The 23,044-nt window shown below is 31.3% G+C and overlaps 6 protein-coding genes and 1 non-coding gene across 7 annotated transcripts; 4 read left to right on the top strand and 3 right to left on the bottom strand.

The window, feature by feature from the left end:
• Positions 1–358: 358 nt before the first annotated feature.
• MED1 (Med1p) lies at positions 359–2,608 on the top strand (the record flags this gene model as incomplete). The annotated part of the gene is made up of 1 exon (XM_004181911.1): positions 359–2,608. One exon carries the CDS (start codon positions 359–361, stop codon positions 2,606–2,608), a length of 2,250 nt encoding a protein of 749 aa, XP_004181959.1.
• Positions 2,609–3,054: 446 nt separating this feature from the next.
• Positions 3,055–3,136, top strand: TBLA0Htrna23S. Its single transcript has one exon. It is a non-coding gene; the product is annotated as a tRNA-Ser (tRNA).
• Positions 3,137–4,603: 1,467 nt separating this feature from the next.
• On the bottom strand, positions 4,604–6,673 carry CYC8 (transcription regulator CYC8; the record flags this gene model as incomplete). The annotated part of the gene is made up of 1 exon (XM_004181910.1): positions 4,604–6,673. The coding sequence occupies one exon, from the start codon at positions 6,671–6,673 to the stop codon at positions 4,604–4,606; it is 2,070 nt and encodes a 689-aa protein (XP_004181958.1).
• Positions 6,674–9,775: 3,102 nt separating this feature from the next.
• On the top strand, positions 9,776–12,127 carry RAD16 (DNA repair protein RAD16; the record flags this gene model as incomplete). Its single annotated transcript, XM_004181909.1, has 1 exon — positions 9,776–12,127. One exon carries the CDS (start codon positions 9,776–9,778, stop codon positions 12,125–12,127), a length of 2,352 nt encoding a protein of 783 aa, XP_004181957.1.
• A 539-nt stretch (positions 12,128–12,666) lies between these two features.
• LYS2 (L-aminoadipate-semialdehyde dehydrogenase) lies at positions 12,667–16,818 on the bottom strand (the record flags this gene model as incomplete). The annotated part of the gene is made up of 1 exon (XM_004181908.1): positions 12,667–16,818. The coding sequence occupies one exon, from the start codon at positions 16,816–16,818 to the stop codon at positions 12,667–12,669; it is 4,152 nt and encodes a 1,383-aa protein (XP_004181956.1).
• Positions 16,819–18,147: 1,329 nt separating this feature from the next.
• NOT5 (CCR4-NOT core subunit NOT5) lies at positions 18,148–19,806 on the top strand (the record flags this gene model as incomplete). The annotated part of the gene is made up of 1 exon (XM_004181907.1): positions 18,148–19,806. One exon carries the CDS (start codon positions 18,148–18,150, stop codon positions 19,804–19,806), a length of 1,659 nt encoding a protein of 552 aa, XP_004181955.1.
• Positions 19,807–20,222: 416 nt separating this feature from the next.
• On the bottom strand, positions 20,223–22,271 carry TKL1 (transketolase TKL1; the record flags this gene model as incomplete). Its single annotated transcript, XM_004181906.1, has 1 exon — positions 20,223–22,271. One exon carries the CDS (start codon positions 22,269–22,271, stop codon positions 20,223–20,225), a length of 2,049 nt encoding a protein of 682 aa, XP_004181954.1.
• Positions 22,272–23,044: the final 773 nt, after the last annotated feature.

The following is a 23,044-nucleotide window of genomic DNA, read 5'->3' as shown; positions in this document are numbered from 1 at the left end:
TTTCAATCTCAATATGTATGAGACTTGTACGTAATTGAAAATATAATATAGTAATATTATTTGAAAAAAAGTTATAGAAAAATAAAACAAATTAGGGATTTACTTAAGTATCCTAATGCTTTTTTTCAGGTCTCTTTTAGATATCACAGAATAGAGAGAGTCATTACGAATAGGTTAGCTGCAAGAGACTATTCACCGGTGTTTATTTCTTTAGTGGATTTTAAACCTTATATATCTGTCATTAGATTCAATTGGCATATCCTGTAATTGTATCTGATATTAGAGTAACAATTGATAGTAAAAGAAAGCATAATAACATAGAGACATACACGTAGTTGTGTTGTAAACTTCCTCAAAAATGGCTGTTGATTTGTACGTGGAAACGTTGAAGAAAATGATTGAAAAATTCCAGGAATATAAACCTGGTTCAGTAACTTTAGATAATATCACAAAGCTTTGTCAAACTTTGGGGTTGGAATCATTCATTGACGATATTGGCAATGGTGTATCACGGTTGTCTACTGCTTCTAAGATTATTGTAATAGATATCGATTTTGATAAAATAGAAGGGAAAGTGAAAGATGTGAAATTAGTCCTTGCATCGAATTTTGATAATTTCAATTACTATAATACAAATATTGAACATAAGGCAATGGATAGTACTACAAATAATAATTCTGCAAATGATAACGATGATGATAAAAGTAAAAATATTTTGTTTAATTCATTGAGTGAATATTCTACATTGCATGAATTTCATCATAATCTACAATATTTGTATTTGTTAGATTCGTTTTCACAAATTGAAGTTGATCCTTTGAATAGTTCAAGTGTCGGAACAGGTTCAAATACTGCCGGAACATCTACAAATAACACGAATGGTAATAGCAATGGTCATAATCATAATAACCATGTTAATAATCATAATTCAAATAATTCATCTAACAACACTAATAATGATGGGATCAGCTCTGTAGGAAATATGAGCTCAGGAGGAACTTCTATGATCTCTTCTCAAGGTAAATTAGATTTGTTTAAGTATTATACTGAATTATCTCAATTCATTGACGAATATTTCGTTGCAAATAATGCTCCATTTTCTATTGCTACCAATTTAAATAATATGTTTGGTATTTATATCAGCATTAGTGGAGAATCGAAGCCTCTAGCAAGAATATATTTGGAAAAATCTAGGGATCCACAACAATATTTTTATGAATATACTTTTTCACAATCAAGTAACTATTGGATTAATGAGCATTCAGATTCATATACAATGGGTATTTCTTTAGTCTTGGAGATTATTGATGATTCTTCTTGCATTTTCCCATTAGATTTAATACCGCGAGATTTGATTATCGAATTGGGTGATAATTTATCCAATTCTCATAACACTAGTAACACTAATAGTCATAGTAATAACACTAACTCTAACTATATTCAGACATCTAGTTCAACCACCAATTCTTCCTCATCTTCATCTGGATTTTCAAGATCCTCTTCAAATCAAATAGAGTCAAATTCTTTGTTTACAAAAATGAATTCGATGACAAATTTAAATCAACATGCACATAAACTTTCAAATTCAAATTCAAATTCAAATTCAAATTGTCCAACTGTTACTAGTTCAAATTCTAATACAAATCAGAATCAATCCTCTAAAAACAACAGCAACAATATTAATAGTTATAATAAAAATGCTAATACACAAGCATTATCTGTGCTGGATAATGGTTCTATTAGATCCGTAATCAATATCCCTTCATATTCAAGAAAATCCAAATTTCAAATCATGAATGATTTTACAACAAAAATGATTAATATTAAAAAATTTGATATTAGTAATGATAATTTATCCTTGATTCTTGAATTTTTAAGATGGGTTAGATGGTCAAAAATAATATTAAATCCAGTGATAAAATTAATTAGCCAGTCAGATGATACTAATAATGTTACTACCTCTAATGGTAATCAAAATAGCAGTGTCAATGAAATTTCTAGTGAGAACAACAATAATAATAGCAATAATAATAATAACCCTTCTCATTTCCCCTCACGTGATAATTTAGAACAAGCACATGAATTACCTATAAATTCTAATCAGATTCATTCTTCACTGTCAAGTAATGCTGGAGAATTATATCCACACTCTATGTCAGTATCGAATGGAAAACGTAGACGTTCATCAAATAAAAGCAAAAGACCAAGTTTAACTGAAGCATCAATTTTGAAAGATGAAGGTTTCCAACAATTCAATTTACACGAAATTATGACAGAATCTGTTATTGAAGAAGAAAATATGGTTTTTGATCATATGGATAGCTTTTCGTCACCAAAAATCTCTTCTTCATTCAATGATGTTTCAACTTTTGTTGATGAAGCGTTGGGAAATAATACTAATGCGATTGCCAATAATTCAGGTAAAATAGAATTTCCCATCAAAACTAATAATAACTATGCACCAGAAAAACTATATAAAACCGCTTCACCAAAATATTTAATAATAAGTGAGGATTGCGTAGCAATAGATAAGGGAATTAGTTGTAATATTTATGATGATGTCGAAAAATGGAAAATATTTATTGATACATTTATATCTCATTTCTAAGGAAAAAATTTAAATAAAAAATTTTATTCTATGTAATATTAATTTATAGCATCAATTTATAATTCAAATTGTTAAAAATATTTTTGAAATGTGACTACTTTTCGACAAGGTTAGGCAAGGTTTAGGATAAAGAAAGAAAGATTCAATAATGCTATATAAACTTATATTCTTTTTATAACTTTTGTGGTATTACAGATAGAATGTAGATCGAAATAGCTTGGTTCCTTTATGTATCCGGAATACATAGAACTATGGACAAACGTTAGACATTAATGGGAATTAGACGAGTTTATATACAAATTGGACGGGCAAGATAACATCATGACAACTGGACAACGTGTCTATGTATTGTGGACACGTTATTTCTGAGGTTGGACTTCAGCGCATGCGTTACGTGCCTTGGTTGACACGTTAGTACTTGTTGGAATACAAAAACTTTTAAAAATGGCACTTTGGCCGAGTGGTTAAGGCGACAGACTTGAAATCTGTTGGGCTCTGCCCGCGCTGGTTCAAATCCTGCAGGTGTCGGTATTTTTTTGCAGAAAAGTTTATGGCACGTGACTTACTTTCTTATTTAGGAAGCAAAGCTGTTATACTGGAGTATTAAGTTCTGTGTGTATGTTATCTTATATTATCATAACGGTACCTTTCTGTAATCTACAACTGAAGAGATTAATTTAGATTATAATCAAATATATTTTTGGCATACGTAAGACATTAAGTGGTAGAAGGTCCAAAATTACCATCGAAGAAAATTATTACTAAATAGGTGCTCCTCTTAAAATTATGAATTCAATGATTAGATAGCACGGTTACCAATATTCCTGAAGAATCGATTAACACCAATTTTTCCTACGTTTATAACTGCTTGCTCTATGTCTTTCATTTTGTATACTTCCTTTTCCTAAAAAGAAGAAGAATAACTTTTCCTACAATCTTAAATAAAATAAAAAGAGATATTCTATTTCTAAGTAACTAAGTTGATAAGATATCAAATCTAGTGTATTGTATTATTACTTTACTGCTAATAGTTATATTTTGTAGAAACTTACTTATTTTGTACATTTTAAGGTTTGTTTTATTTTTTAAGTTTTGAAGTATTAAATCTCATTAAACTTGCTTTAAACAACATTAATAAATATCATATAAAAATGATACGTTACATTTACTTTAATTTCATTCGTATAATATATATATATCTTTCCTAACACACTAGAAATACCACTTAAGTTGGATTAACCAAAGTGCCAAAAAACACATAACAACAGAACAAACCTAAAAAAGCCTTCATAAGATAATAGTATTATCTAGTTAATGTCAAGTAATTCAAAGAATTTACCACCAAAAAATTGATTATCTGCAATATTACAACATTTAAGAGAAGTTCAGAGTTAAAATTATATAATCAAATAAAATTTTATATGTTTACATTTTGCTACGCTGCAAATATTTAGAATATCTCTCAGTTTTTAAACCTTGAACTTAACACTTGCAAGCAAAGCTTATACTTCAAAATGTTCTTTTTTCATTCAGGTAAAAGAAACCAGGATAATTATGCCTTTAAATTATCTAATGTTCTATTTATTAAAAAAAAAAGACTAACTGAATATATTTCTCAAAATAACGCTTATGCTTTTTGTGTCCTTTCTCAGTAATTATAATTATTTTTCTAAAAATAACATATACTTTAATTTAGAGAAAAAAACTTTAACAATATCCTGTAAAATAAAAATTACATTCTGATTAATATAGTCTCGTAGTCATGTAGAGGTTTCAACCATATAAGGGAATATAATTGAAATTTAATCAAAATGAATATTTATTTTCTTATAGTACTTAAAAGTCGAAGATTGTTTTGCTTGATTTCAAATTAATTACCAGTTATTTTATGACATTCTTATAAATAAGTATAGTTTCCTGTTCAAGTTCGAAAAATAGTAACCAATATAGATTTTATGCATTTTACAACAAATGAGTTGAGAATTTATGAATAGTCTATGATTTGCAGGAAATTATCTTGTTAAGAATATTACCAATATTAAAATGTGAGGTTTTAAATGCTATTTTTGCAACAATACTTTTCAGAGGCATTATTTCAGCTGAACTGAATGAAGAATCAACCAATGTAGTTGTTGAATCAGCAAATGATCTTTTCTTTGGAAGTAAAGAATTAGAAGGCTTATCTTTTGTAATGTCAGCTGCTTCTAACTTTGTATTTGGCATACCTGATTGACTGATATTATTTAAAGGTGTATTAGAAGAACTCATATTTGGATCACTAGAATGGAAAAAGTCTTTTTCCGATTCCCTTTTCATAATTGTATTATCTACTGTACCTTGGGTGTTTACTTGCAAAACCGGTCTTGCCATCGTTGATATATCTACTATTGGTTGAGGGTTATTTAAGTTGGATAAAGATGAAGGATGCAAATTTTTACTAGGTACAACATTATTAGGATCATATTCAGATTTTTTATCTTGAATTTTCAACGCATTTAACCGCCCTTGAATTACTGGATTTTCTGGATCTAAGCTTAGTGCTCTTTCATAAGAATCCAGAGCGTCTGTAATTTGATCATTACAAGTTTCATATAATGTTCCTAAATTGTACCAAACTTCGCTAATGTAAGGATTTAATCTAATAGCTCTTGTATACGCATCAAGAGCATCATGATTTTGACCTATCTGATAATATAAGACACCAATAGAGCACCAAAATATTGGGTTTCTCGAATCACGATTAACAGCTTGCTGAAGAGATTCGTAAGCTGCTGTGAAATCTTTTTTAGCCATATGTATCCTACCTAAGTAGTACCATGTTGTAGAATCAGTTGGGTCGAGTTCCAACGATTTAACTAAATGACCCATAGCGATATCTAAATTGTAAAATTCTACATTCTCCATGCTATATAAACAGCCTAATTGTTTTAACAGTTTGGGATTACTATTATTATTCTTTGAGACATGTTCATATGCATCCTTTGCACCATTCCAATCAAATTTATTTTCTAATATATTACCTATTTGAAACCAAATATCAGATTCAGTTAATGGTGGTGGAGGACGCTTTAATATGCAATTTAAACTTTCAATTGCTTCATTCCATCTACCTTTATGTTTATAAATAATTCCTAACCTAAAATATATTTCGTTAGCTTTTTCAAAATTTGGATCAAGATCTAAAACTTTTTTGAATGCCTCTTCTGCAAAATCCAGAGATCCATATCTGTCATATAGAATGCCAATACCATGCCATAATTTAGGAACGTTTGGATCACTTAAATTATTTAATGCTTGCTGATATGCATTATAAGCTTTTTGTAAATCATCTAACATCAAATAGCAATGGCCTAAAGTAGCCCAGATATCAGATAACGAAGGATCAATAGCCAACGCACGTTCATATAATTGTGAGGCTTTATGGAACATATCTCTTGCTCTATAAAGGCTAGCTAGACTTGTTAAAGCCTTTGTTGAATATTCATTATAATTTAGAGTTGTATCATAAGCCATAGCAGCCCTATCTGCATCTCCAATAGTCTCTGCTAATGTACCTATTGCCAGCCAAGTTTCACTTATTGAATGTGATACAGGATCAAGATATTGTAGTTGTTGCTTAGTCTGTTGTTGTGATTGTAATTGTAATTTAGGCTGAGGAAGTGATTGAGATTGAGGAAGAGAGTTTTCTGGGGTTTGTATAAAATTAGGTTGATTAATGTGTAATTGATTAGGATGAAATTGGCTGGCACTTAATTGATTAGAATGCAATTGATTAAGTTGACTAGAATTAACTTGTGAATGTTCATTTGCTAAATGTAATATATCTTGATTTGGAAATTGGGATTTTATTGGACCATCATTTAGTCGCGGTAAAATATCCCTATTATTATTATTATTATTATTATTATTATTATTATTATTATTATTATTATATTGTAGAGTTGATGCATGATAAGCTTGTGAATAAGTTGAGGTTAGTTGATTTAGTTGAGCATTTTGATTTAGTTGAGCGTTTTGATTGAGTAAGGGTTGATGAGTGATATATTGATTATTTTGAGGAAACATCGTTATTATGCTTCTTTCCAGTGTGAATAATTAATAACTTGTTCGAAATATTTCTTTTCTTATTCTAATTTATTTGATGTTATTTGATGTTTTAAAAACAAACAAATAGAGGTACAGAATAAATTTGATATCAATACTTTATAGTTATTGAAACAGTTATAAATATAATAGTTTAAAACAAAATTTTAGCAGTTAAAGAAAAGAAAAGAATAAAAATTATAAACAGTTTTACAAAATAAAATTAGAGTTCATTACGCTGAAAATTAAATCGAAATGGTATCAAACTATTAACAAGATTTCGCAGGTATCAATATTACCAAGATACCCAATGATTGGTTGAGAAGTGGGTCTGGAATGTAAAAAGATAATAAAACCGCTACTCGAGAAGATTAGTTAAGCTGTTAATTAAATTGGATTTCATTGACTGTGGCATCACAATTAGAAAAAAAAAATTAAAACTACCTACAAATTTCTTTCTACGATATATCATTAGTAGTACAGATGATTCTCCAAGAAATAAACTCTAACAAACGCCTTGCAGGTCTTTCAATTGAGCCTTCCACATTTGGAAATAAGACACAAGAGTAAACTGGTACCGGTAAAATTTGAAGGTTTTAAACAAATCAAGAGGGGAAATATGTTTTGAAACTCTGTTTATACATAAATGATTAATCATGCATGATTTTTAAATTCTTTTTTTAATTAGTTTTTTTTATAAAAAGAACCTAGTTAATGAGGTAGGAAAAATAAGCGAATTAGCTATTAAATAGAAACTATAAGTTTACAAGTACGAGATTTAAAACAATTTAAACTACTTATCTGATTTGTAACAGTAAAAAAACAAACGACATTATTAAGAAAATGACAAAGTGTTGATAAGAAACAATAAAAAAAATAAAACTGGTAAAATAGTAAGCTCCATCAAATAATTAGGAAACAATCAACCAATATTCTAAATATCCCCATGGCAATGTTATCCGAAAAATTATAATAAACATCAACAAACAAGATAGCAAAACTACAAAGAGAAACAGATCCTAGGGTTGCAATTTTCAAAATACGATTAATATTTAGTAGCACAATCAGGAAAGTAATGCCTTCATCATACCACTTGAAATAATTGGACAGAAATGGTTTTCCATTTTTTTTCTCTTTTCCGTTTTTCTCTGTAGGAGAACTTGCCAATTTTAGTAAATATACAAATATCTTTTACCTTTTTTTTATGGGAACTAATGTAATAATATATATTTTATTTCATTGTTTTTTTTTTAATTTTTTTCCCAGTAGGCAATTCACATTAACATTTTCCTAATTGCCAAAGAAATTACTTTAATTGACAAGTTTATTACTAAAATGATGTAAACCGTTTGGTGGTTAAAGCTTACATTATGATGAGAAAGGGAATTAATTAGCCTACCGAGATATAGAAGATTTAGCATTCAGATAGAAGAAAATTTACAGTATCTTGCACCTCCTTAGCACTTGATTACGATGCGTGTACACATTCTTTACTCAGACACGCACGTAGAAGGGTCGAGTACAAATTATTTATATTGCATGTCTACGTTATTTTCTTAATATGTGCACGCTATTTTCTATTATTAGATATACTTTCTTCATCACTTGCCTCCCCTATACTTTACATCATTCATAATACGCTTAAAAAAGAAGTTTTCCCAGAATGATCCACGTTTGAATAATCATGATTGTAAATAGTATATACATTAAGACACTTAGCCTGATCGCCAAAGAAATGCATGTACAACAGTTCTGGCGAAGCCCTTTGTGTGGAATAAAGGCCACATCCTCAAATAAACAAGGGAGAGAGCTATCAATAGCACAAAGGCATTCAAACCGGAAAAACTATCTCTCATTACACATAAGTTTACTTTTAAAGATTGACAATTTGTGTGGTCCAGAGAAGTATCGCGGTAATGTCAGCCAACCTCACATTCGTGCCGTATCGCACTAGATCTCACTCACCTCACAGCTAGGATCGATTCTGGACACTTACCATATCTCACGATGACCTCTATTCAGGAAAAATGCCCGGTTTCAATTCGTGTAGTGCAATTTATTTTATTCTGCAGATGTCGGCTGGTTTGGCTACTGCCTCTGTGTGCCCAGAAGATACTGCATTGCCTTAATCTGAAACTTGGAAACTTACCCACGACCCAAGTAATGAAATACTCGCATTCATGAAAAAAATAAAAAGTACTACTGCTACTGATAATAATAATTATAATAATAATAATAATAAGTAAAAATTGAACCATTATTAATCAATCGGTCAAATTTTGAGTTGAGTAAACTACGATATCAAGATGTCGTGTTGTCACTTTGCTATACAAGTATGGGTCCCCCAGATTTATTCAGGCGATGGTTTCCGTGCCAGTAACCTAAGTTTAAATGCCATTTTGATCAACGTGCCTATGCACATCACCCAAAGGCTTACCGATTCTTCCAACGTTTCCTTAAAATTCAGAGTCTTTCTCACCTCCTGTTTAAGAATGTTATATTATTATCATTTTTATCTCTTTGTATTTTTTTCTTTTCTCTTTCTTGTCTATATATCACCGTACAATTCCCAACCTAGAAGACGATGCACTAAGCTATCTATTGCGTTTTTTTTTCCTATCAAATTAATCCAATTATATTTTTGGCCATTGTAATTTTGGCCAGTTGATTTCGATTTTTTTTGCTCAATGAAATAAAAATAAAAAGAGAAAAAAGAAAAAAATAAAAAGAAAGTAAAAGGTAAAAAGAACCCCGCCTTGAGCCCCTTAAATGGAATATTTCCTGTTTCGAAAACACACAGAAAAGTCTGCGTGCCTCACGTGAGCGAAGTGCTGTTTTGGGTGATATATTCTGTTTTGGACTACTCGGAGAATCTTGGATGAGATTCGATGAGATGGCAAATATTAGTAATTAAAATTTCGATATTATTTACATAATAATGATAATAGAAAGGTGATTGCTGGATGGATGGTTATTGGAACTGGATGACTTAATATTAATATTAGCGGTTACACAAACAAAAGTAGGAAAACTTGATATACTTGTGATACAGAGAATTATATACAAACTTATATTTGCTTAATAATGGAAGAAGGTGGATTTATTCGTAAGAGAACAAGGTCTGCTACAGCTAAGAAGAGAAGAAGTGCTGGTAAAGTTAATTATAAAGAGGTTTCAGATGATGATGATATTCAGGAGATAAAGAGTGAGGATGATGAGGATGAAGATTTTGTAGTAACAGAAGCGAAACGTCGCAAGGCATCTTCTTCAAAGGACAATCTGATTGATTTAACAGACGATACAGAACAAATCAATATTGAAAATAGTGGAGATGAGAATCATGAAGAGGAAAGTGATGTAGAAGATAAACCGTTGGCCAAGAATCGTCGTAAAGCAACCACCAAAAAGAATAAAGCTAAACCGAAAAAGCCCAAGACTACTCCTTACGAACGTAATACCCTACGCCTTTTTGAAAACCATCCCTATTTGAAAGATGTTTTCCCAACTCTTCAAAACTCTACTGAGTATGTACCAAAGAGAGCTCTTCAGCCTAAACATATGACGATCAAATTATTACCTTTTCAATTGGAAGGTCTACATTGGCTAATCAACCAAGAAGAAAACTCTCCTTATAATGGAGGTGTATTGGCTGATGAAATGGGGATGGGTAAGACAATTCAAACGATTGCTCTTCTAATGAATGATTTGAATGATTATGATCCTTCTCAACCGGGTAAAAAAGTGGAAAGACAAAACTTAGTAGTAGCGCCCACTGTGGCATTAATGCAATGGAAAAATGAGATTGATCAACATACAAATGGTATGTTAACCACTTATGTTTATCATGGTGGTAATAGAACTTCAGATATGCACTCCTTGAAAGATTATAATGTCATATTAACGACATATGCTGTATTAGAATCGGTTTATAGAAAACAAACCTATGGGTTTAGAAGGAAGACAGGCCTCGTTAAGGAAAATTCAGTTTTACATCATCTACCATTTCACAGAGTCATCTTAGATGAAGCTCATAACATTAAAGATAGAACTAGTAATACTGCAAAGGCTGTTAACTCATTAATTACAAAAAAGAGATGGTGTCTTTCGGGGACTCCTTTACAAAATAGAATTGGTGAAATGTATTCTTTGATTAGATTCTTAGATATTGTGCCATTTTCCATGTATTTTTGTACTAAATGTGATTGTGCTTCCAAAGATTGGAAATTTACCGATAGAATGCATTGTGATAACTGTAATCATGTAGTCATGCAGCATACTAATTTTTTCAATCATTTTATGTTGAAAAATATTCTGAAATTTGGTATAGAAGGTTCGGGTTTAGATTCATTTAATAATATTCAAGTATTGTTGAAAAATATAATGTTAAGAAGAACAAAAGTAGAAAGAGCTGATGATTTAGGTTTACCTCCAAGAATCGTTACAATAAGAAAGGATTATTTTAATGATGAAGAAAAAGATTTATATAGAAGTCTTTATTCTGATATTAAAAGAAAATTCAATTCTTATGTAGAACAAGGTGTAGTTTTGAACAATTATGCAAATATCTTCACTTTAATTACAAGAATGAGACAAATGGCAGATCATCCAGATTTAGTTTTAAAAAAATTAAAATCAGAATTAAATAATAAGAATTCAGGAATCTATGTCTGCCAATTATGTAACGATGAAGCTGAAGAACCTATTGAATCCAAATGTCATCATCAATTTTGCCGACTATGCATAAAGGAATATGTAGAATCTTCCTTCTTAGGTGAAAGTGAAAAATTATCTTGCCCTGTTTGCCATATTGGATTGAGTATCGATTTATCACAACCTTCTCTGGAGGTTGATCCAGAAGTATTTTCCAAGAAAAGTATTATCAATCGTTTGGATTTGAGCGGGAAATGGAAATCATCTACAAAGATAGAAGCATTGGTCGAAGAATTGTATAATTTGAGAAGTGATAAAAGAACCATTAAATCAATTGTATTTTCTCAATTCACAAGTATGCTAGATTTAGTAGAATGGAGATTAAAGCGTGCTGGATTCGAAACAGTAAAATTACAAGGTAGTATGTCTCCAACTCAAAGGGATGAAACTATTAAATATTTTATGAATAATATCCATTGTGAAGTGTTTCTAGTAAGTTTAAAAGCCGGTGGTGTTGCATTAAACTTATGCGAAGCTTCTCAAGTATTCATATTGGACCCTTGGTGGAATCCAAGTGTGGAATGGCAAAGTGGTGATAGAGTTCATAGAATAGGTCAGTATAGACCCGTTAAAATTACTAGATTCTGTATAGAAGATAGTATTGAATCAAGGATCATTGAATTACAAGAAAAGAAAGCTAATATGATCAACGCAACAATTAATCAAGACTCTGCCGCTATTAACAGATTGACACCAGCAGACCTTCAATTTTTATTTAATAACTAGAACAGCGTTGCAATTCTTAATTGTTTTATTTTCTAATTTTTTTTTATTTATTTTTTTAGTTTTTTTTTTTTATTTTTTTTTTTATTTTTAGAAGTTATTACTATTACCTTAAAGATAGTATGTACCATATTTGGAATCATGTCATTTATATTACGTCACGTTCTTTTAATGATTATTAAAAATGTTATTTTACTTTTTTTTCGTAAATTTATCATTTGTTTCAGTCATCCGTAATATGACCGCCTTCAGCTGTTATAAAAATAACTTAAGGACAAGTTTCAATAATACTAATTTGTTAAATTCCGGTTTCCTATTTGAGCTAAAAAGAGTTCTAGAATTTTTTCTTTAATTATTCTTAATTTCAACCTCATAAGCTGGAGTTTTGCCTAGTTAGTAACTTCCATCGATAAAACAGACCTTGAAGAACACTGATATAAATTGAAATATCCTAAGTATTTTACAAGTATTAATATACACAATTCTACATATACCTATAAAGAAAAACAATTGAACAACTCGAGAAGAATTTGACGTTGAATTTATTTTGCTGAACTAGTACGAGACCCAGCACCGGAGGATACTAGTTCAATTTGTGACTTAGTTAGTTCTAAAACAGGCAGTTTCTTAGTAGAGTTAATTGCTACATTGCTTAAAAATCCCACTTGAATCAAAAAAGATATATATATAGCAATTTGTCGAGGTGTGGCACCCATACTGATTGATTTTGTAACATTTGCATTATCCTTGTCTAAAGAAAATTGTGCGTTTCGGTCATCTAATTCTGGAGCTTTCGTATTTTCTTCTAAATTATTCAATACCATATGTAATAAAGGATATAATGCATTTTCTTGACCTTCATTGATGGTTGCATTTTCTAGTCTATCCCTCCAATCAGCATAACTTGTTTGCTTTACAAAATAACCATAATCATTTAAGACGGAGACATAATCCCTGAGGCTAATTCTAGGATGTGCTGTAACATGAGCAACCGGCAATTCAGTAGAACTTGGACTATACAAAGATGTAGCTACCACTACTTGTGCAACATGATCCACAGGAACCATGTTGACACTGTTATCAATATCTGGAACATATCCTAGTTGCAAACAACCTTTCATAAATCTCAATAAAAAGTCATCAGTATTACATGAACCATTTTTGGAAGCACCTGTAACGTAACCTGGCCTAACAATACAACCTCTTAAACCTCTCTTACCAGCCTCTCTCACTAAATATTCAGCTACCCATTTTGATTGACCGTAACCACCTGACAGCCCATTCGATGAACCCATTAAATCATCAGTCTCTAAAATACCATCTTTACCATCTTTAATTAACTTTTCCGATAAGTCAAAATAAAACGTAGTATCTAAAACAGAAGTTGATGAAACAAAATCAAAATTCTTTGGTTTACCAATTGTAGCTAAACTCATCACATTAATTGTTGCAATTACATTTGAAGCTCTTAACTTAGAGTATGGATAAACCCAATGAACTAAAGCACCGTTATGGATAATTACATCAATTAAACTTGCTAATGAATTCCAATCTGCATCTGATAATCCAAATTGCTTGACGGATAAGTCACCTAGCACAACTTCGATATTTTCCACAAATGATTCATTCCAAGTACCATATATAATACCAGCTTTTCTTATACGTTGCAAGCCTTCTTCTTTGGAGCTAGAACGAACATGAGCAAATACTTTATAGTTGACATCTCCTTCACGGTTTAAAATATTTGATAAGATATAAGAACCTAAAAATCCGGTTACACCAGTGACAAAAAAATTAATAGCTTTCTTATTGGATATATTATTTGCAGAGTTTGAAGGATATAATTCTGGCAAACTCTTTACTAGTTTTTTAGCATCCGCAAAATAATTATTTGAAGAGGTAATTGAAGACGTATCAGTTTCAGTTTCAGAAACTTCCCTATTGTCAATTTTATTTGCGAATTCTTTAATTGTTGGAAATTTATAAATTGTGTTTAATGGAATATTTATATTATACTGTTTTTTCAACATAAAAATCATTTTAGTAGCTAAAAGCGAATGACCACCCAGATCAAAGAAAGAATCCTCGACAGTGACTGAAGCAGGAGGAGAAGGTAAAACTTTCAGCCATAATTCCAGTACTCTCTTTTCAGTTGGAGTAAAATTAACAGTTTCATTTTCAATATTTGTATTTTGTTGAACTAATTGCAATTGCTTTTCTGTTGGATATTGCAATTTTGGTTTATCTACTTTCCCATTAGGATTTAAAGGAAGCTTATTCATTACAACAATCAGAGTGGGAATTGAATAACTGGCTAATCTTTTCTTTAAGAAATCTTTAATCTGTTTTGTAAGTTGACCATATTCAAGAAGACCTTTAACAATTGGATCTGTAGAGACATTATTTGATAAAGGCTCATAATATTTATGTAATTGATCTTCCATATCGAATCTGGGAACCATAAATGTAATTAAAGTAGGCTCACCATTTTGATTTTTACGAACCAAAGTAATATTTTCTCTTACTAAAGGATATTGAGAGATATGAGTATCGATTTCACCTAATTCAATTCTAAACCCACGAATTTTAACTTGATCATCTGCCCTACCACAACATTCACAATTACCATCAGGTAAATAACGACCTAAATCCCCTGTTCTGTATAATCTATCTCTTGGACCCAGCCAGTATTTATTCCAAGGTTTATCTTTCTTATCATCTAAATAATTCCAGTGATTCTCATCTACGAACCAATTATTAACGAATTTTTCCTTGTTTAGATCTGGTAAACCACGGTACCCTTCCGCTAAACCACCTGCACGCATATAAATTTCACCAACTTCACCCACACCACATATTTGAGTTCTATCATATCTATTCACAACCAACAATTGTACGTTATACATACCTTTACCTGCTGGGATTGTATCTTTTAATGACTCTAAGAAAGTTGGGTCTTGATTTTTAGAAATAACTTCATAATATGATACAGCTCTTTGAGTTTCAGTAGTACCATACATATTAACAATATTACAGTTTGGGGCTAAGGACTGTAAACGTGTACAATCTCTTTTAGTCAAGATATCACCCACGAAAAATGCATGATGTAAGGCTGAAATTTGTGCTGTGGCTTGAGCTGCTAATAATTGACCCATTGCTGGGGTTAAATGTGTAACAGTGCATTGATATTTAGATATCCATTCAGCTAATTTACCTGGGGTTCCAATATCTGTTTGAGTTGGGACATATAATTGAGCACCTAAATACAATGGTGTAAACATATCTCTTTGAATTGGATCATGAGCAATACCACTTAACATGGTAAATCTATCAGAGGAAGAAAGTTTAAAAGTCTTGGACATCCAATTAAAATAATAAGCCAATGAGAAATGTCTACCTAGCACACCTTTTGGTAAACCTTCGGAACCGGAAGTGAACGATAATGTTGGATTCGAATCTGGACCCAGAATGATATCTGTACGCACATTTTCTAAAGATCTAACTTTTTCTAAAGGATCGTTTGTCAATGCACCTTGTAGTGTGGCGTTATCTTGGATTTCAATAGAGGGAATAAATGCTTTAATATCTAATTCTTTAGCAATATAATCTTTAACTAATGGATCTAATTGACCAGCTTTTCTGATAACAATCAAACCACGAGGTTTAGCCACACTTAGATAAACAGTTTGCCTTTCAGGTGGGTAAGAAGGATCTATAACGGAAAATGTAGCACCTGCTTTCAATACACCCATCACACAAATCATTAGATCCACACCACGAGAAGAATATATCATTACAACATCCCCAACTTCAATACCCTTTGAGATTAAATAATGAGCCACTAAATTAGAAGAACGATTAATATCACCATAAGTAAATTTTCTTAAAGGTAAATTAGAATCAAAAGATGGGGTTTCTACCACACAAGTTCTTTCCGGGAATCTTTCAGCATTATCTTGGAAAATATCATGTATACAACCCACAAAATCACACCAACCCAATGCAGCTTTGGGGTTTGGTAGGTTAGTTAGGGAATCAGGAGTAATTAGATTGATTTTTGCTATGATTCTCTTTGGATCGATAATCACAGCAGAAATAAATTGTAATAGCTGATCAAATAAATTCAGAATTCTTTCCTTGGAATAAATCCTTGAATTGTAATTAATGGTTAATATGGAATTTGCAGATTCAGTGGAAGATAAATGCAATAATAAAGATATATCTAACGGATTATATTTGAATTGATCCAAGCTTGTATCACCTTCTAATAAGACCATCTGAGTAAACAGTTTTGGAATTAACTCTGATCCATTTTGCTTTTGTATTTCTAGAGATAAAGTATCTAATGATTCAATGGATGGTAGAGCTTGAAGTTTATTCAGTTCTGTGCATACTGTATCATACATTTCTTGGAACGACCAAGTACTAATAATTTCGAACCTTAATATTTTTGAATTGGAAATATAAATAATTATATCATTATCACCAGTTAACCTAAACAACAGTGATGACCAAACACATAGAACAACAATATAGGGATCATTTAAAGAATCTGGTAGAGTATCCAATTGTGGAACCTCTATAGAAGTAGTTTCTTGGCAAATAAAGGGTACCTCTTGAGGATTCTTGTAATCTTGTGGTAACGTAGACAACGTTGGATTACTTAACCTATCGACCCAAATGCTTTGTGACATTACGTATGAATATTTTTTTATTTTTCACTAAGATGTGTGTTATATTTAAGTTCTAATAATGTTGATACAGTTTGACCTATAGATATCTTACAAATATACATGCTTATATATACACATGAATAGAGGTTATATTTCTAAACTTTGTTATTCTATACATACATAGTCATCACTTTTTTCACATTCCTCATGAACTTCTTATTACCCTATTTCCCAGGGAATCTTACCTATAAAGTTACTAAACCTTTACAATGAGTCACAGGGTTTTTTTATCAGCCAATAACTTGTTATATATAGCATTAACACTTTCCAGCGGAATTTTAAGATTTTGGAATTACGGAACGTTTGAAATTATGACAATCAGCTGACTTAAATGTCAGCTAAGAAATGTATATGTGATTTATATATATATATATATGATATTATACCATTATAATATAAAAATATTATAGTTTCGTTATTATTATGCTTCATCATTTCATATTATATTATTTATTATATTATCATAATTAGATAATAATATGGCTTAGCCAATTATCGACATACTAGTCAAATATGCAAATATTGTCCTTAATATATCTTGTGGCTACTCCACTTAAAATATAATGATCAAATTTATCTTGAATTTAATTTATCTTTAACGTAATCATTCATATATATTATCTTTGTACTCTTTCTACGTCACTTTACACGATTTTTTTCATTATTTCTTTTTTTATTTTCGTGAAATTGGAAGTAAGAATTGAAAATGAATACGAAATTTAAAGTTCCGTTAATTCTAAAAAGGAACCCTATCATGAATATATATATATATATGTTTATATAGACGGACAGATAGATATATCTATTTTTGGCAAAGTTACTTATTTCGATAACTATATAACTATATACACATAACGTATTTCTACTCCTAAATACTGTTAGTGTTACGTAGACAGTTCAATTACTTTATCTGTTGAATGGTTTGAATAAAGCGGTTAAAAAGAAAAAACTAATTTTTTTAAAAATAAAATAAAACTAAGGACAAAAAAAATATAAAATACAAATAATAAAATATAAGAAAAAACAGAGACACGTGTAAATCTCAATCACAATCATGTCACAAAGAAAATTACAGCAAGATATTGATAAGCTATTGAAAAAGTTAAAGAAGGATTGGAGGAATATGAAAAGATATATGAGAAGTTCCAATCGACTGATCCAAATAATTCTTCATACAGAGAGAAATTGGAATCTGACTTAAAGAGAGAGATTAAAAAATTACAAAAGCAAAGAGAACAGATTAAGATTTGGTTAAGTAAGGAAGATGTGAAGGAAAAGCAAAGTATTTTGATGGAAAATAGAAGATTAATTGAAAATGGGATGGAACGGTTCAAGACAATTGAGAAATTGATGAAAACAAAACAATTCTCTACCGAAGCTTTGACGAACCCAGACTTAGTCAAAGACCCTAAAGAATTGAAAAAAAGAGACCAATGTTTATTCATTCAAGGCTGCTTGGAAGATTTACAAAAACAATTAGAATCTTTCGAAACTCAAGAAAACACTGAACAAATTGAAAGACATGAGTTCCATATTGTAAATTTAGAGAACATTTTAAAATTATTACAAAATAATGAAATGGACCCAGAAACTGTGGTAGAATTTAGTGATGACATTAAATATTATGTAGAAAATAATAATGAGCCAGATTTCATAGAATATGATACTATCTATGATGATATGGCTTGTGAAATCTTGCCTTCCTCTTCTGCTAATACTTCACAACAAGATATTTCAAAAGATTCTATTTTATCTTCTACCAATTCCACTACTAATAATAATGCTACTGCTAATAATAACATTGGTACTAGCAATAGCAATAGTAATAATGCCAGTGCTTCAACAGCCCAGACTAATAATTTATCTACTTCAAAATCTTTAAAGAAACAAGAACGTCTATTGAAGAAAAAACAATCAATTGATCTATTAGTTACCAAAAAACAAAAAGACGATGCTTCCAATTCTATTCAAAATTCAAGTGCAAAAATACCAACTACATTAAATTCAAATAAAACATCCTCTAAGAAAAAGAACGCATCAATTCCAGTGAACTTGGAAGCTCATTTCCCACCTGATAGAACAAAAGAAATTAATGATCAAATTGAAAATGAAATAAAAGAAAATTCTGCATTTAAAAACCCCTTATTTGAAAAAGAATTAAAATATTGGTTAAATTCGAAAAAAAGTCTTTTACAACCTTCAACAGAATTATCTTCCAGAGTGGCTTTACAATTGGAGTCATCATTATTGAATTGTCCTGATTCTTTAGATGCTGATACTCCATTTTTGTTTCAAAAACCATTGTCATTAAATCATCCAACCTCCATATTCTTTCCAAGTGAACCTATAAGATTCATATATTCTGCTGATCCTACCAAACAACAACAAAATCAACAACAACAACAACAACAACAACAACAACAACAACAACAACAGCAACAACAACAACAGCAACAACAACCGACCCAAAATGAAAATCGACAACAACAAGCACCCTCACAATCATCATCACAGGACCAATTGTCATCTAATCAACGATCACCATCATTAAACAATACTAAGAACAATAGTAACAATAATTTACATAAAGGTTCTTCTGATGATAAGAAAAATAAAGAATCTGAACCTAAAGAAGATATTTATTCTAATACTTCATTAGCAAGAATATTTACAAAGTTTGATTTAGATACTTTATTTTTTATCTTTTATCATTATCAAGGAACATATGATCAATTTTTATCAGCTAGAGAATTAGCTAAAAATAGGAATTGGGAATTTAATAAAGTTGATCGTCGTTGGTATTATAGAGAAGTGGAAAAACTACCACCTGGATTACCACAATCTGAAGAAATATCATGGAGATATTTCGATTACCAAAAGAGTTGGTTATCAAGACGTTGTAATAGTAATTTTCAATATCGTGAAGAAGAATTTGAGAATTTAGAGTAATACTAAATCAGAAAAGAATAAAGAAATAATAACTAATTACAATAGTGTTGTCCCCCTCCCTTTTGTTGTATTTATAGTCATTTTTTACATATTTATCTACATATACATCTACTTATTCAATATTTTAATAAATATAATCTATTTCATTTGTATATGCAGAAATATTAGTAAAACTAGTATTAATATATATATATATATATATAAAACAATATTATTTATTTGAGCTAGGTAGTTTAAATAAGATTAATTGTGATATATTAAGGAAGAGGGGGGTTATAATTGATGTATGTTTGTTGAAGGAGTTTCATTCCAAAAATTTAAATTTAGATTTAGAATTTTTCTTTCGTTTCATTTCATGTCATTATTAAATTAAAAAAAGACGTTATTGATTTACAAATATTTAAGAAATGAATTATTTAAAAAGGCTTTCTTAATGGAGAGATGACTTCCTTACCCTTGTAAAAGGCAATAGTCTTTTCAGCTCTTGAAGCAAGACCTTCTGGAACAAATTCGAATTTCTTAAAAACAGATGGAGCTGGACCAGAGGCACCGAATCTATCTAAACCAAAAGATTGATGAGCATATTTACCCCAACCGAAGGTAGTCAATACTTCAACAGATAAAATTGGAACACTGTCTGGTAAGACAGATAATCTATAATCTTCTGGTTGTCTGTCGAAAGTTAACATATCTGGCATGGAGACAACACGAGCCTTAATGTTTTTAGCAGCTAATTGCTTAGAGGTTTCAACAGCCAAAGAAACTTCAGAACCAGTAGCGACGAAGATAATATCTGGGTTTGATACATCGTTTAAGATGTAACCACCCTTAGAAGCCTTTTCAATGGAAGAACCTTCTAATTGTGGTAAGTTTTGTCTAGATAAAGCCAAGATGGATGGTGAAGTTTTAGAAGATAAAGCAACCTTGTAAGCGGCAGATGTTTCATTACCATCGGCTGGTCTCCAAACATGGACGTTTGGCAAAGCTCTAAAGTGGGCTAAAGTTTCAATAGGTTGATGGGTTGGACCATCTTCACCAACACCGATAGAATCGTGAGTTGCGACCCAAATGACCGGATGACCTGACAAAGCAGATAATCTAAGGGCACCAGCAGCGTAAGAGACGAAGTTTAAGAAAGTACCGGCATATGGCTTGTAGTTAGCACCATAAGCAGAAATACCGTTTATGATAGCACCCATAGCATGTTCTCTAACACCGAATCTAATATATTTACCAGAGTAGTCACCCAAACCAGTAGAAGGTGGTTGGAAATCAACAGCTTCCTTCCATCTAGTTAAGTTAGAAGGAGTTAAATCGGCAGAACCACCAAGGACTTCAGGAATAGAATGAATAGCGTCTAAAGCGATTTCGGAAGTTTTTCTTGTAGCAATGGCAGAATCAGCTGGCGTGTAAGTTGGCAATTTAGATTCCCAACCCTCTGGTAATTCACCTCTCAATCTTCTTGATAGACAGGCAGCGTAATCTGGGTATTTCTTTTCATAGGATGCAAATAATTTATTCCAATCATCTTCAGCTTGTTGACCTGGAGTTACAACCTTTCTTTGATATAAGTCATAAACTTCTTGTGGGACAGTGAATGAAGTGTTCGGATCGAAACCGAATTTGGTTCTTAATTGTTTGATATCATCTGGTTTCAATGGAGAACCGTGGACAGCATGAGAGCCGGCAGCTAAGGAACCGAACCCAATGGTGGTGGACATTTTAATTAAAGTTGGCTTATCTTTAGATAATTTAGCTTGTTGAATAGCATTGTAAATACCATTTAAATCTTCGTTACCATTTTCGACGTATAAGACTTCCCAACCGTAAGCTTCATATCTCTTTGCTACATCTTCTTCAAAAGAAACGTTGGTGGCACCATCGATAGTAATCTTGTTGTCATCATAGATAGCAATCAAATTACCCAATCTTAAATGACCAGCCAAAGAGGAAGCTTCTGAAGAAATACCTTCTTCCAAACAACCATCACCTAAGAAAACGTAAGTGTAATTGTCTGATAATACAAAATCTGGCTTGTTGTAGGTAGCAGCCAAGTTAGCTTGAGCAATAGCTAAACCAACAGCACTAGAGATACCTTGACCCAATGGACCAGTGGTGACTTCAACACCTTCCAATTCAAATTCTGGATGACCTGGGGTCTTTGAGTTCAAATGTCTAAATTGCTTTAAATCTTCAATGGAATAGTTGTAACCAGATAAATGTAGCATGGAGTATAATAAAGCTACAGCGTGACCATTAGATAAGACAAATCTATCTCTATTGATCCAGTCTGGGTTCTTTGGATTCATTCTCATTTGGGTGAAAAGAACATGAGCGGCTGGAGCCATACCTAATGGAGCCCCTGGATGACCAGAGTTGGCAGAGGCAACTTGATCCACAGCCAATAATCGAATAGTGGAGACAGCTAATTTATCAACGTCAGTAAATTTATCTATTTGAGTCATGGTTATTTGAAGTTAAGGTTTTGGGTGAAAGTTTAGGTTCCTTGATATGAGGAAAATATCAAAAGTTTCAAGAGAGATAGAGAGAGATTGAAGTAGTCAAAAAAAGAATTTAACTAAACAGTAAACCTCAAGATATGATAGGGGGAGAAGGGACGGAGAAAAGAGTAAATAAAACTTTATAACAGGGAGACAAAGAATATGCAAAGTGAGGGTACAAACAGTTATTTATATATGCAGAACGAGATTTAATTCATCTTTGAAACGAATTGACATCAATTGAAACTATTACTTAGAAACTGGATTATGAGGATGGATCGAAAAAGAAAGAAAAAAAGAATCGAAATTTGAAATTTGAAATTTCCAAATGGTTACAATTAGACTCATTGCTTTTTCAATAACCCATGACGTGTTTTGCGTGTGAAAATTTCAATTTTCGGGCACAAACAAAAAACGGAAATTGATAATTAAATAATTAGTGGCCACTATACGGGCGGACTTATACGGCAAGAGCATACAGATTATAACCCCGAAAGTATTGACAGAATAGTTGGGAGTGGTATTAGCATTAACAGCACATTAGCTTTATAATAGTATAGACGTGAGCATAGTATCATGATTAGTTTTAATAGCATGAGATTGTCATACTGTTTGAAACAACGAAGTTGCGAACGTACAGTATCGATGAGTACTGTAGGTATACAGCAGGCTATACAGTAGGACATACAGTAGGACATACAGTAGGATACAGTAGGCGATACAATAGGCTAAACTAG

Source organism: Henningerozyma blattae, chromosome 8, assembly GCF_000315915.1.
Source record: "Henningerozyma blattae CBS 6284 chromosome 8, complete genome".
Taxonomy (NCBI): domain Eukaryota; kingdom Fungi; phylum Ascomycota; class Saccharomycetes; order Saccharomycetales; family Saccharomycetaceae; genus Henningerozyma; species Henningerozyma blattae.
Note: the sequence above shows the minus strand (reverse complement) of the source record. Positions and strands in the feature narration are given on the sequence as shown.